Raw genomic sequence first — 13083 nt, 5'->3', positions numbered from 1 at the left:
CGTCATTTAGTAGGGTAGGTTTACCAAATGTCTCCTCGGTGTATGGGTGAAATTTACAGACCATTGATCATACACATCATCTCAAAAAAAGGGTAATCTCTACCAAGACAACATATTCACACATCCCCTGTGATCAAGATATTTTCAAGCAGTAATAAAAATGTCAACAAATGATTCATCACGCCAAGGCGCCATAGAAATCCCCGTGGTATTTTTATTTATGCTGTGCGTTCTCTAGTAGAGTCAAGTTTACACCGTGCGAGGGTGCTGATGGGTTTAGATGTGAAAATGGGTGCACTCACGTTTGCTTGCACTAGCTAGTATTCAAACCTGGGCATAACTAATACTGATAAACTGATAAAAATGATGATATTATTGAAAACAGCATACCACTATGAAAATAACCCTGTGTGAAGCAGAACTGAAGAAGTCTCATGGTTCTTGCTAGGTTTTAACAAAAAGCAATTTTAAATGTCATATGACAATATATGATATTTTAATACTAAATTATTGCTCAGTTATAATGAGAACAGAATATGTATATATTTAATAGGAATATTTTGCACATCCCTTACCAATTCATTCTTTTTCACACACTGAAAATGCTACTGTACTTTATAAGCTTGTGATGATTGTGCTTTGTGAAAGTTATTGATTCGGCTATGTTGTGTGAAGTTGCAATGGATTATGAATCTTTTTTTTGGGGGGGGGGGGGGGGGTGGTAGTTGGAGATGTGGATGCAAGGGAGTTTGGGTTTAGAGGGCAGACCTGCCATGCATCTTGCTCATGCCCCAGGACAACATGATCTCCCACCAGCCCTCCCCCCCCACCACCATTTTGTCAGTCAAAAAAAAAGGGGGGGAATTATAGACATGAGCAGTTTAAAGCTTATAAAAGTTTAGATGCATAGAAATATATTCTGGCATGTCAGGTACAATGGACTGATATATAGGAAATTCATGGAAAAGATTGCTGATTGTATGGCAGGTGAGAGTTTTATCTTATTACTGCTGCAATGTCTAATGACAGACAGAAGGTATATATGTAAAACAACTGTGTGTAAATCAATTTTGATATCAGCCTAGGGCCTGGAGTTATGGTGAAAATCATCACGATTTTTTAAATATCAAATGATATTGATTGTTATCATGATATATTTTAAGCCATTATTTCTTTACTTCAGTGTTCAATTTTACTTAAATTCCCTTAGGATTGTCCTTAAACAGGTTCAGAAAATTAAAAAGTCGACAAATTAAATAAACTGCAAACTGAATTCTAATTATAATAAATCATACAAAAACATACATAAATCTCAGCACTACACTCTAATTACTGCATCTTTCTGGGTCTGTTGGAAATCTATTAAGTATTAAACCAGGGTTATCAGCTCTCCTATGTCTCAGGCATATTTAACAAAGATCTGCTCCAAAACTAAGTACGTTGCTGCTGCTTTTTCTGTGTTGTAAGGCATGGCTTTGGGAAAGACCCTGAGTTTGTTTGATCAGCACTGAAAGAGCAGACCAAACTATTTTTCATTGTAGGGAGGGAAAGTAAAATTGTTTTCAACCATTATGTCAGGGAAAATTAGGAAGATAAAAAATAAGTATTTATGTGAATTCAGAATTATATAAAGTTCTCACAAATATGTATTTTTGATATATTGTAGCAGCAGATTATTTAAAGGTTATAGGGCCTTTTTGGATTGAGCCAGGGCCTGAGGACAACTGACCCGGACTCCCCTGGCGGCCCTAATAGGGGGTATTCTCATTTCATTGTTAGTTTTTTTCTAAATTGGTATTTCAGTTGTTTCATATAAAAACGTCACATCTATAACTTAAAATGTTACATCCCTTAATATTTAATATTTTTTATATGTAAATGAATATATGAATTTGGAGGATTTGTCTGTATTAAGCCCAAGAGGTGACATGAATAAGATATGCAGATTTACTCATCGATAGCCTAATAAGCTTGTCAATGCTCTTGTCCATGCATGTTGTCAGAATCTGAGTCCAAATGTTACATCCAGAACGCTGTAATTGCCCTACCTGTTTTCATTTGCAGCGAAACAAAATCGGAAGAGCCAGAACCTAAATTGTACGTTTAAATCTAAATGCCATTCGTATACGTTGTCAAAATCAATTCTTGAGCGTAACTTTTAAACAGTTGCATTTACATTCACTGAACGTTTACTTTGAATTACATTGTTGTTACTTAATTTGATATGGCTATTTGTTTATCCCAAATGGTACCACTATAAATTACTGGAAAAGCGGAAGCATCCAGTACCTCCCATGTTCGTCATTTTCCTGAACAACGGCAGAGATGGCCGGTCCGCGAACACGTCTCTTTGGTGCAAAAGACATTCCTTGATGGCATCGTAGCCGTTCACTACTACGACTGATATTCCGCCTAAATCAAGACTGAAGATCTGAAATAAAACAAAACATAAAGCAATACACGCGACTAGCGAACAATTAGAGTTTTGACATTTTTCTTCAAATTTTTAAAAATTATAATTATCTTACTATATGTAATATTCATTACACGCATCCAACGGCAGGTGATCCTTTTTATAAATAAAATTGTTTTAGAGAATCGAGTCCAATGTAAGCTAAAGTTTGATGTTCTCCATTTCTATGGGTATTGATTTATTGATTATTACAGATTAAATTGCTTCCAATTTCAATTGCTCCTTGTATTAATGAAATATTTTGGAATATTAATTGTTATACTGTAGCAACATATTATATGTATGATATTGCCAACGCACATCTTCTTTTACACATTTAAGAAAGCGGTGATCGAGGAATGGAGGATAGAAAATCGACTTCCTTCAGATAGGAATAAAACAGTGCACAGAAACATTTATACCTTTCCGTAGATGTCACTCTGTTTCTTCATATAGACGTGCGGCTCCGAAGCGAGAGACAAAATGTTACCGACTACAGGCAAAGGTGTGGGTCCAGGAGGGAAACCTCGGGGTTTCTTCTGATTTACGAGCTGAACAATCAGCAAAAACGAAAAAAAATGTGATCAGCAAACAACCAAAAACTAAAAGCGTCGATGACACGTTAAGAAAAAATGACGATATTCTTATAGACACTATCTTCTCTTTTTATCGATTGTTCATTTATTAAGCTGCTGGACTTCACCTGTCAAGTGAATGTATTATCTTTGAGAATTTCCCAAATCCCCGCCTCTGACAAGCTAAGACTGGTTGAATCTGTTTCGGGTGAGTGATCAAGGGAGTGCGTGTGTGAGTGCGTGAGTGTGTGAGGGGAGGGGGGTGTCCATTACTAATATTATTTCAAAAATAAACTTTTGGCTTCTGCTTACTGAGCGAATCCAGGGGGAAAGTGACGTTTGCATTAAATGCTGAGCAGAATGAGAAAGACTTCAATATATTTTAGCTTTCAAATGATCAAAATGAAACAAGAATTTAGTCACTTCAGTATGTGCCAGAACGCAACTATATAATGACGACTGAAGTGAGTAATACCGATTGCGGTGTTCAGATGCAATGCTTTCTGCAATTAAAACATGCAGGAAGTATAAAAGTCCATAAAGGGTAAGTCATAAAATAAATCTAATCTATATATACCTACACCTACAGACTTTTATTCAGCAGACACTTTTGTCCAAAATGACATACAGTAGGAGGGAGAGTAACTTGGGCTCAGAGAGCAGGTTCAGCCATCAGTCATCCATCCATCCATCCATCCATCTATCTATCATTTCCATATTCTGCTTATATAGAACTGGGTTGTGGTGTTTCACCCAATCACAACACAATGCTAATCATGTTTTTTGTGTATTTCTTTGCTTAATTATAACTGTATATACTATTTGTTTATGTCAAAAACAGTTCACATGCACTACAATTGATTGTACTCCAGCACAGAACAGTCCAGCATAGGTTATAGGTCTGGTGAAGGTCACACATAATGCATATTTTGGGTTTTTAATCTCTGTTTGTTGTCTTCATGTTCTGTGTGTGACTCCAGCTTCTGCCTGGCATGAGTTACGCATCCTCTTTTCTCTGGATGTTGCTTTATACTTCATGGTTTTCAGTGTTATATGATGCCTTAGTGCCTCAGAAGAAGAGCCTTGTGACTCACAGTTACACAACTACACAGTTACAGCCCTAGGGCTCTGATCATAAACAAAAGAGGGCTGCTTCACTACATCTGCATGGAGCACAGGAGATAGGTACAGCCGTGCCAGGACTGTTCTATGATGTGTGATGTTCGTTACTTTCTGGACATGTACATATACAGTTTACCGCTGCAGCTAAACCATGGAATCAACCGGACACAAAAATGATCAATCTGGCTAAAACAATAGAAGATATTTTTAGAGAACCTCTCTAAAGATCGAATAATTCCCCCAACACTGCTCGATTAAGGGAGCAGGAGCTCCTTGTGGGGAAACAGCAGCTTTTAAAATCTTTTTGTTGACTATTCCATGTAAATTGTAATACTGCTGAATTTATAATCAACCATAAAGTCAAATATCATTTTTATGGGGGTGTGTGTGAACCTCTCCATGTCATTGGTACATCTGCTTTATCTCCTTGATGATGGTAACTTTCTTTGTTAACTGGTCACCTCTTCCTGTGACCTATTGTATTTTACTTGTGTGGGAATGTGTCTATTGATAATGGAACAAGCTTACAGGAGCCCCTCATTAAATATGAGCTCTCAGTCATACCCTTCGGTGGACGATGAATTCTTGCCATTCCTCTTCAGTGATTCTCGCACGGCCCAATCCTCATTAGTGCAAAATGCTAAGCTATCTGGACGCCTTCTTCTCCTCATAATGCCAGCTGGCATTTTGCTTCTTTGGATGATTCAATTAGTCTCCCTGGGGCTGTCCTGCTTCAGTTCCTCCAGTGAGGTTAAGGTTTAGATGTTCTCCTTGTGATGCAAGTTTTTTTTAGAGCTTGAAACCTTTGTGTTCTTTAATTTCATCGGAATATGTGAACTATGAGGTATTGAAAGACAAAGGACCATTTTTATATGGGCCAGTCAATTTCGCCAGTTATAAAAACCATATAGAACAGGAAGAGCCAGAGCTATTTTAATGTCAATAGCATTGACATAATGCTCTACAATTTAATATTTCTGCCCTATATGGATCATATTCAGCAGGATAACTCCGGGCACTCCGGTTAGTTGCAGTGACGTCTCTAAATTGATGTGCGTGATGATGTGTCTTGTGATGAATTGGCATCCCATCAGGGGGATCTTCTGCCCTGTACCTCTGTATGGGTCAGCAGTTATGAAGGATGGTTGGATGGAAGGAAGGATGGAAGAATGGACGGATGGATGTTGGCTATATGTTATTAGCTATATGGTCATTATGTTATTAGCTATGAATCATCATCAGTAAATGTGCCAGGTACTTAACCTGAACAACTCCAATTAATTCTCCAGCAGTATAAATGGCTAAAAATACAGAAAATGGATTTAAAAAAATCAAAAGCAGGCCATCTTAAATGTAGTTTATGGCAGTGTGCTTTCCTTCCAGGAGTTAACTTTAGAGTAACCCTGATTGATATTTCAATCTGAAGAGTACATTACCATGTGGGTTTGACTTATTTAACAGTGCTCTCTCCCATCATGACTGTCTGCAGTAATGCTAGCACAGGATTATCCATTACAAGTACACAGGGGGTAAACCCGGCTGCACAATTTAATTAGCAATTCTTAAACAAATTTAAATTATTTAGTGAATGTTTAGTGTGGGGGCGGCATGGTGGTGCAGTGGTTAGCACTGTTGCCTCACACCTCTGGGACCAGGGTTGGAGTCTCTGCCTGGGTTACATGTGTGTGGAGTTTGCATGTTCTTCCCGTGTCATCATGGGGTTTCCTCCAGGTACTCCGGATTCCCCCCACAGTCCAAAGACATGCTGAGGCTAATTGGAGTTGCTAAATTGCCCATAGTTGTGCATGTGTGCGTGAATGGTGTGTGTGTGCCCTGTGATGGGCTGGCCCCCCATCCTGGGTTGTTCCCTGCCTCATGCCTGTAGCTTCATATAGGCTCCAGACCCCCCGTGACCCAGAAGGATAAGCAGTTCGGAATTTTTTTTTAGTGTATTCTAATAGTGTGCTAAAAAGCTCCATTATAGCGAATGTCTTCTTTTTCTGGCATGCTCAGATGCTAAAGTAAATAATAAACAAATAAATACAACAATATGGAGGTATGTTTTCCTAACTGAGATCCAGTAAACCATGACAAACTATGTCACAAAGAACACAGGTTGAAGATGGGCTGACAAAGTTCTCTCCTTCAAAAGAGGACTGAGCAATGTGCAACACCGGAAAATTAAATATCATTTCCTTGATGATTTGTTGCACAACATGAACATTCCCTGCTTCCACTAAAGGTGATGCTACATTTTGTCAGTGGATATAGGTGACATCCATTTTCCATCTCCCAGGCAGTGGCCTCTTTTGAGACGCTCCCTAGGCGCTCAGCGCACACATCCCCCAGGTGCGCAAACACTCCCTTTGACGGACTAATGGAGAACACACAATGTAAGAGCATCTGTATACAAATTAATTGATTTGTGATTTAGTAGGCTTCCTTTCCACAATAGTGTACTTTGATTAAACTATTAGAGTGGAGTTATTGTCTGGTGATGTTGCCTGACAGTCATTGTTTGCTCTTTAACTGCTATTTTGTAAGCAGTCAAATAGATCCCTAGGTCGTCATGGAAGCTGGTAACCAAATAAATAATTGTAGTTTGAGTTGATGCTATTCCTTCCTTGGTTATCTACTTGTGCTGGTGAAATAGCTCACTCGACAACATACTCAATCGGGAAATTATGCAGGTAGCCTATTGGACCTGTTTTAATTTAAGAAAGAGAATGCAAGGATTTTTAAAAATGCTTTTTCATATAGCAAATTTTAGTTAAGATCACGTGCTTGTTGCATATTGTGACAAATTTTACGTAAACTATAACCGATTATTGTTCCACTAAATGCATTAGTAACAAAGGTGAACGATCACGCCAATTCCATATTAGTCGATTGTTTCTTTAATATTTATTCTATTCTCAATTTTGCAACATTGCACAGGATAAGCAGTAATTCAACCTTTGGTTGGCGAACCACCCGGCGGTGAAACAAGAACAAGCTTAAAAGGTTACTGCATCGACTAAGAAGTTTTAGCTTTGGGAGAGAAAACTTGCCCGGCGCACGTTAGCAGTGTTGCAGCTGCCTGGTCTGCACCTCCGCAGCTTTGCCAGGGCTGGGAACTGAGCTCTGTCCAATCGCTGTGATTTACTGATTCTGTCATTTGCGCGGCGCTCTCTTCAATAGCATTAAAAGGCTCATCCCAGCTAATGGGGCTCCTTCGTGACGCGAACGGAGCCTTTCGCTTTGCAAGTACTTTATGCAGTTCCGTACAATAATGAATAGTAAGGAGCTTTAGATGATGCCACGTGGTGAACACCGCCATAATTGATTCGGAAAAAAACTTCAAAAAACCCTAACCGAGCTGTTAATAGGGACTATTGAGGAAACCATCATTTTAAATCGAAACAACAGGAAGTAATAGCAAATGAAAACAATACTATTATTTTACCATTACTTTGCTGATGATGAAGTCGCATATAGCCCACATAATTTTATTAATGTGATATGGAAGAAAACGATTTTAAGACTTTGGTCTTATGGTACCTTACTGTACTATATACTTAAAATAATGCTATATCTGTATTTATAGCTTTATAAACAAAGTTCATATAACCACACATTTCGGTCCCTCCTTTTAAATTTAATTGATTCTGAATGAAAAATGTTTTAATAGGTCTGTACTTTTGTCTCCTTGGACACTGGATATTAGATAACACTGAATGTATTATGACCAAAACTTTTACAGTACCCCAGTTTACCCTAATTCAGAAAACAAAAAGAGATTGATGTTGGCCGGGGGTGGGGGGACTTTATGATTTAAATGCCATGGTCTCTTTTTGGGGGATCAATGAATCCAAATCAAATTTTGGGGAAGACAGTTAAGTAAGTATTTATTTTTCTATATAATGAGATTCGTGTTTTACTTGTGTAAATCGTACCAGAATATATACCATAATTTATATACATTAAATTAATGCGTATCGCTGCAGCAGATAATCAGAAAAAAATGCTGTATGCACTGTTCACTGTTTGACAGAAGATGGCTCTACCAGCTAAATCTGTATATTAAGCTTATTGATTTGGCATTTGAAAAATATCGGGGAAGGCGATGTCACGTATTTGGAAGCTTATAAAATATTTATTGGTGCAGATGATTTCCGTGACCATTCATTTGATTTTCTGCAGTTAAATTAATGACCTGAATGTAAATTTAGATATCAAATGATTCAATTTGCTAGTGGATTTTGTGAATGGAGCACTTAGTGACTTCAGTATGACGTAATTAGAGTGTCATGTACCTTATTAGTGTGCCAGAACTAAGGGAAGATCACTGATTGGTTGGCAAACGCAGCCAAGTCCCGTGGTTGGCTGAATGGAGACAATTAAACACCTACACAGTCAACACAGAAACCCTTGTGGTAGATATATAGGGTTGTGCATTGTAGCAGCATACAACAGATTCAAGAGTTGGCCTCAAAGAAGTTCAAAAAAGTCCAACTTTCAGAATTTTGTTTGCAGAAAGATCTGACACTCAAAGTAAGTATATCTTTTTAACATTGTCGGGTTGCCAGGGCAGTGCATACTCTATGCATAAATCTGTAGAAGGTATATTTGAGTAATATATTTCATGCAAATTTTCTACCTGGGATTGCTTTGGAAAACTGACTCTGTAGTATCCCTAGTAGCTAGTAATAATTGTAGCTGGGATATATTGTTATCAGATGCATATAAAGTGTGCAGCAATCCTAGGCAGTAATTCAATACACTAATGTATTCAGAACCCAATACCAAGTGCACTATTGATGATCCTACAAAAGTCTTTTTTTCTTGTGTAAATTTAAAGTGCGTTATTTTGGCTTGGTGCTTGAAGATACATTTTTAACTTGACTTGAAGATCTTTGAAACTGGCAAAGGACAAAGGGAGAAATTTACTGTACTAGAAAAATGTAAAAATTGTAGAACTTTAGTGTTTGTGTGCCATCTAGGGCAATGAATCAGAAGCTGCAGTATGACTTTTAACTTCCTGGCTAACTGTGCTTAATTTTCCATCCTTATTGTGCTTTCACTGTCCATGTTTTTAAAGCATTAGCACATTGCTGGCTGAAGTTGTTTATTGGTCTGCATCTCTGCTGTAGGGGACCATGGTTATGCTGAAGATCTCTGCTCTCCTTGTAGCTTATGCTCTGGTCGTTTGTCAGATGTACAGCTTACAGGCTGCACCGGTGAGGTGAGGCAATACGTGCCCAACCTATTGTCAGTAACTGTCCTTCGTCGAAGCAAAACAAAGTACAAAAACATTTCTGTTAACAGTCATAAAGCGTCTGTGTATTCTTGAGAAGACAAAGTGGTTTTTGTGGCTGGATATCTTTGTGTTAGCATCTCAACAGGAGAGAGTGGTTGATATATTCAGCCCCGTTTAAGAAGGTATTTTGGAGCTGGGTCTATTGGCACAAGAAACCCAGGAAGACCAAAAACTAGGCAGGACATTATCAATCTCCCAAAGAGGCCATTACAAATGCATTTTAATTAACTCTGAATGTTTTTACAAGCTATTAGAGAATGGCTATACAATGCCATTCCCCCATTTAATCCAATTTATAGAGTGCCCATTTTTAAGTCTAAAGAAAATTGCAGTGACATTAAGAGAATTAAACAATGTGAGTAATATGCTTCTGTGTAGTTAAAGGTATATAAGAGAAGCCCATGCAGGCCCCCAGTTCTAACTACTTTATTGATTTTGTCATCAATTTTACCTTGGCTAGCTGTCAGCATTTTAAACACAACACTTTTAGCAGATTGTTTTTGAAATTGGCCTGGGTCCCTTAGGTCTGCAGCCTTTTAGCGCTAGCAGAAAAACACCTGGCTGAGCCATATTTAATGCAGAGGCAATCCTGTGCTTGTGCTCACAGATCGGCTTTAGAGTCAATGACAGACCGAGTCACGCTCACGGACCATGAAGCGCGGAGATTACTAAACGCTATTGTCAAAGAATTCGTGCAGATGATGGCCGAGGAGCTGGAGCAACAGGAGAACGATGGCAATAGGTACACATCTCTTTATCTGCTTGTTTTGTGTTTGCCGGCAGGGTGGTTAAGAAGACTTATTTGAAGGGACACATTCAGACCAGTATTTGAGGGGATTGAATGTTTTCTTGGTTTATTTATTATAGAGTCATAATTGCATTATGTTTGTATTTTCATGTGATGAAGTGTACCATTTAACCCTCAATTTTTACCTTATGAGGCGGTATCAAACCAGCTTCCAATACAAGTCAATCCTGCAAGTGTTTGGTTAAGGCATAGAGGTATGTGCACAGAGAAAAGACCATCCAGCCATCTGGTCAAGGAAGGAACTGAAATTCTTAGTGATAAATTCTCTGTCGTGAGCCACTCTTGCATGGACTCATGTATGCCTCCCTTTATTTTTGAGCTGGTGCTCATGAGCCTGTTTGCCTGTTGAACGAGTCCAAATGGGAATGCTGAGAGAAAACGATGCTGACCGGATTGCATGAGAGCGGCAGTTCTGTGGTTGTGTTGCATTGTAGCTGAGGATGGGATTGGTCTTTAGAGCATGGCAGCATAGTAACTCAGGTTATGATTGTTGTTTACAGTTTTGGGAAGGGGGTGAACTTGCACATTACTTTTCCTGATTGCAAGATAAGCCATCTAATTTTGATAAAATGCATGTGAGAAATGGGCACGATACTATTAACCCCGAGTCGCAGGCAGCCTGCTCCCCGCATGCCGTTGTCACTGTGTGTCTGTCTCTTGCATGTTGTCTCTCCCAACAGCCTGGGCAGACCCATGTCCAAGCGCTGTTCCAATCTGAGCACGTGTGTGCTGGGCAAGCTGTCGCAGGAGCTGCACAAGTTGCAGACGTACCCCCGCACCAACGTGGGAGCGGGCACGCCGGGCAAGAAGCGCAGCGTCCCCGAGAGCGACCGCTATACTAGCTACGGGGAGCCGCTGGAGAGGATCTGAGCAGCTGCCCCACCCCCATTCCCTCCCCATGTCCTGCCTCGGTGCATGTGGATCTCACCTGCTTGATTGCCTTCAGAGAAACCGCAATTGAGTCTCCCCCAGCCATCCCCTTTTCAGTTCCCTTTTGATTCCTCTTTTCCGGCAGAGAATTACAAAATAATTAAGACAATCAACATAAGAATTGTTACACTTCTTCAGCAGAAAAAAAAAGATCACTTTTTAGTGAATTGAATGAAAACTCAATATCAACAAAGTAATAACAGTTACTCCACAATAACAATAATAAATGCTTCTTTCATGCTTGATTATGTTTCTTGTTTAATAAATTTATTTTTCTACCAGGAAACTGTTAGCCTCCTTTATTTGATTATCTGTTAATTTGCATATGAAATAGTAGCTTTTAATTTGTTTTATGACCTTTGTTGTTACTGGCCCAAAACTGCTGTAACTTCTTGTAGTTCAATTAGTTATGATATGAATTAGTTGCCAAAGGCATCACCCTAATTCAGGTAAGATGTGTAATTTTAAAATGAAGACTGACTTGCAGCTTTAATACTTTCAAAACCCATTGTATAAAATGCAAGTAATGTTTTCTCTCAGCTTTTTGCAGTAATGTACGAGGCATTGAATGTGGTGGCATGAATCTATGAGCATCCGTGACTCTCTATGCCTCCCTCTCCGTGAATCAGCATCACGGCGCAGAAGCGAGCCTGTAACACAGCGACGTGTGTCACTCACCGCCTGGCTGACTTCCTCAGCCGCTCTGGGGGCATAGGGAACAGCAACTTCGTCCCCACCAACGTGGGCTCCAAGGCGTTTGGCCGGTGAAGAAGCAGCAGCCTAATGGGAATGTGATGTGTCATTATCAGGGATACGGTGAATAACCTCACTGCTCACACTACCTGTCCCATATACCTGCAGTCAAGACACAGTCTGTGAATAAATATTGAGAATGATGTCGTTTGAAAAATGAGGCCTAACACTGATCTTTCTGCTTTACTGATCTGGTCGAAAGACCCCATGCTGACTTTCCTGGGTTTCATTTTTTCTTGCAGAGGTTGACATTCTGAACAAGATGACATCACGTTTATTTTTGAGAAATGAATCCCATTCCTCACCCCCCTCATCTCCAGCAGCCCTTAACAGTAGAAGAATGGCACTGGCACTGCAGGACCAACAGCCCACATACTCTCAGTGTTACTTATTTCCATTTTTGCTTTTGGCAAATGAGGCATAGAAAAAATAGAGCACTTCATTTATGTACATTCGTAGTTAAACTGAGAATTCTCTTTAATTTTACATGCAAATCTATTTAAAATAAAAGCAAGCAGCACGGGTTTTTCAGTTCTTCTATGACATAGAGCACATCTCTACCATGTCACCCCCCCCCTTGTCTTAGCAACGTGCTGCAGAGCCCCGAGGGACATCATCAAAGCTCGGCCCCCCCAAGGCCTCTCTGATATTGGCTGTGTCTTGTGCCTTGATGTAAAACACTTTACATTACATGATTGTACAATATGTTTGAAAAAAAGATGAAAAAAAAAAAAATTCATATTGTAATGATTGTGAATTTCAGCAAGATTAAAAAGTATTTTAGATACATTTGGGTTGGGGTTCCTGTTTTATTCTTCAGAAGATTACATTTGCATTGGCAGGACCACCTAGGTGATACTTTGTTGCCGAGACACTGGTTGAAATACAGACATTGCTTCCTGAAAAACATTTTAGACAAGGAGGAGGGATCAGCTGTCTAGCTGGTGGTCAGTGTTGCTACTATTCAACACTAAAAACTGGCAGACAGACATTTAGGAGATAATCTCCCTGTGCTATTCATTGTTGAACCTAATGGATGGTAAGCATACCAGAAAACTTTGTTTTTTAATCCTTGGCTGCCTAAAATTGAAAAGGGAACAAAAACACTTATTTCCTTCCACAGATTAAAACACAAATTTAAAAA

At 39.2% G+C, this 13083-nt stretch overlaps 1 protein-coding gene across 3 annotated transcripts; it reads left to right on the top strand.

Annotated features, from left to right (window-relative positions):
* Window positions 1-6529: 6529 nt before the first annotated feature.
* Window positions 6530-12728, top strand: LOC111840543 (calcitonin-1-like). Of its 3 annotated transcripts, XM_023805494.2 has the most exons (5): window positions 8579-8682; window positions 9282-9373; window positions 10056-10190; window positions 11816-12002; window positions 12182-12728. In XM_023805494.2, exons 2-4 carry the CDS (start codon window positions 9288-9290, stop codon window positions 11952-11954), a joined length of 360 nt encoding a protein of 119 aa, XP_023661262.1. In that variant the 5' UTR covers window positions 8579-8682; window positions 9282-9287; the 3' UTR covers window positions 11955-12002; window positions 12182-12728. The 3 variants fall into 3 exon arrangements, with proteins under 3 accessions (XP_023661271.1, XP_023661254.1, XP_023661262.1); XM_023805486.2 differs by lacking the exons at window positions 11816-12002; window positions 12182-12728 and adding an exon at window positions 10937-11806 and having other exon boundaries at window positions 8578-8682; XM_023805503.1 differs by lacking the exons at window positions 8579-8682; window positions 9282-9373; window positions 11816-12002; window positions 12182-12728 and adding exons at window positions 6530-6542; window positions 10937-11806.
* Window positions 12729-13083: the final 355 nt, after the last annotated feature.

This window comes from Paramormyrops kingsleyae, chromosome 11 (assembly GCF_048594095.1).
Source record: "Paramormyrops kingsleyae isolate MSU_618 chromosome 11, PKINGS_0.4, whole genome shotgun sequence".
NCBI lineage: Eukaryota > Metazoa > Chordata > Actinopteri > Osteoglossiformes > Mormyridae > Paramormyrops > Paramormyrops kingsleyae.
Note: the sequence above shows the minus strand (reverse complement) of the source record. Positions and strands in the feature narration are given on the sequence as shown.

Bases quoted from the DNA above. Each gene is read 5' to 3' on its own strand.
- LOC111840543 (XM_023805486.2), top strand. From the start codon at position 9,288: ATGGTTATGCTGAAGATCTCTGCTCTCCTTGTAGCTTATGCTCTGGTC. The intron at 9,374-10,055 runs GTGAGGCAATAC...TTGTGCTCACAG, and splicing joins TTACAGGCTGCACCGGTGAG to ATCGGCTTTAGAGTCAATGA. The intron at 10,191-10,936 runs GTACACATCTCT...CTCTCCCAACAG, and splicing joins CAGGAGAACGATGGCAATAG to CCTGGGCAGACCCATGTCCA.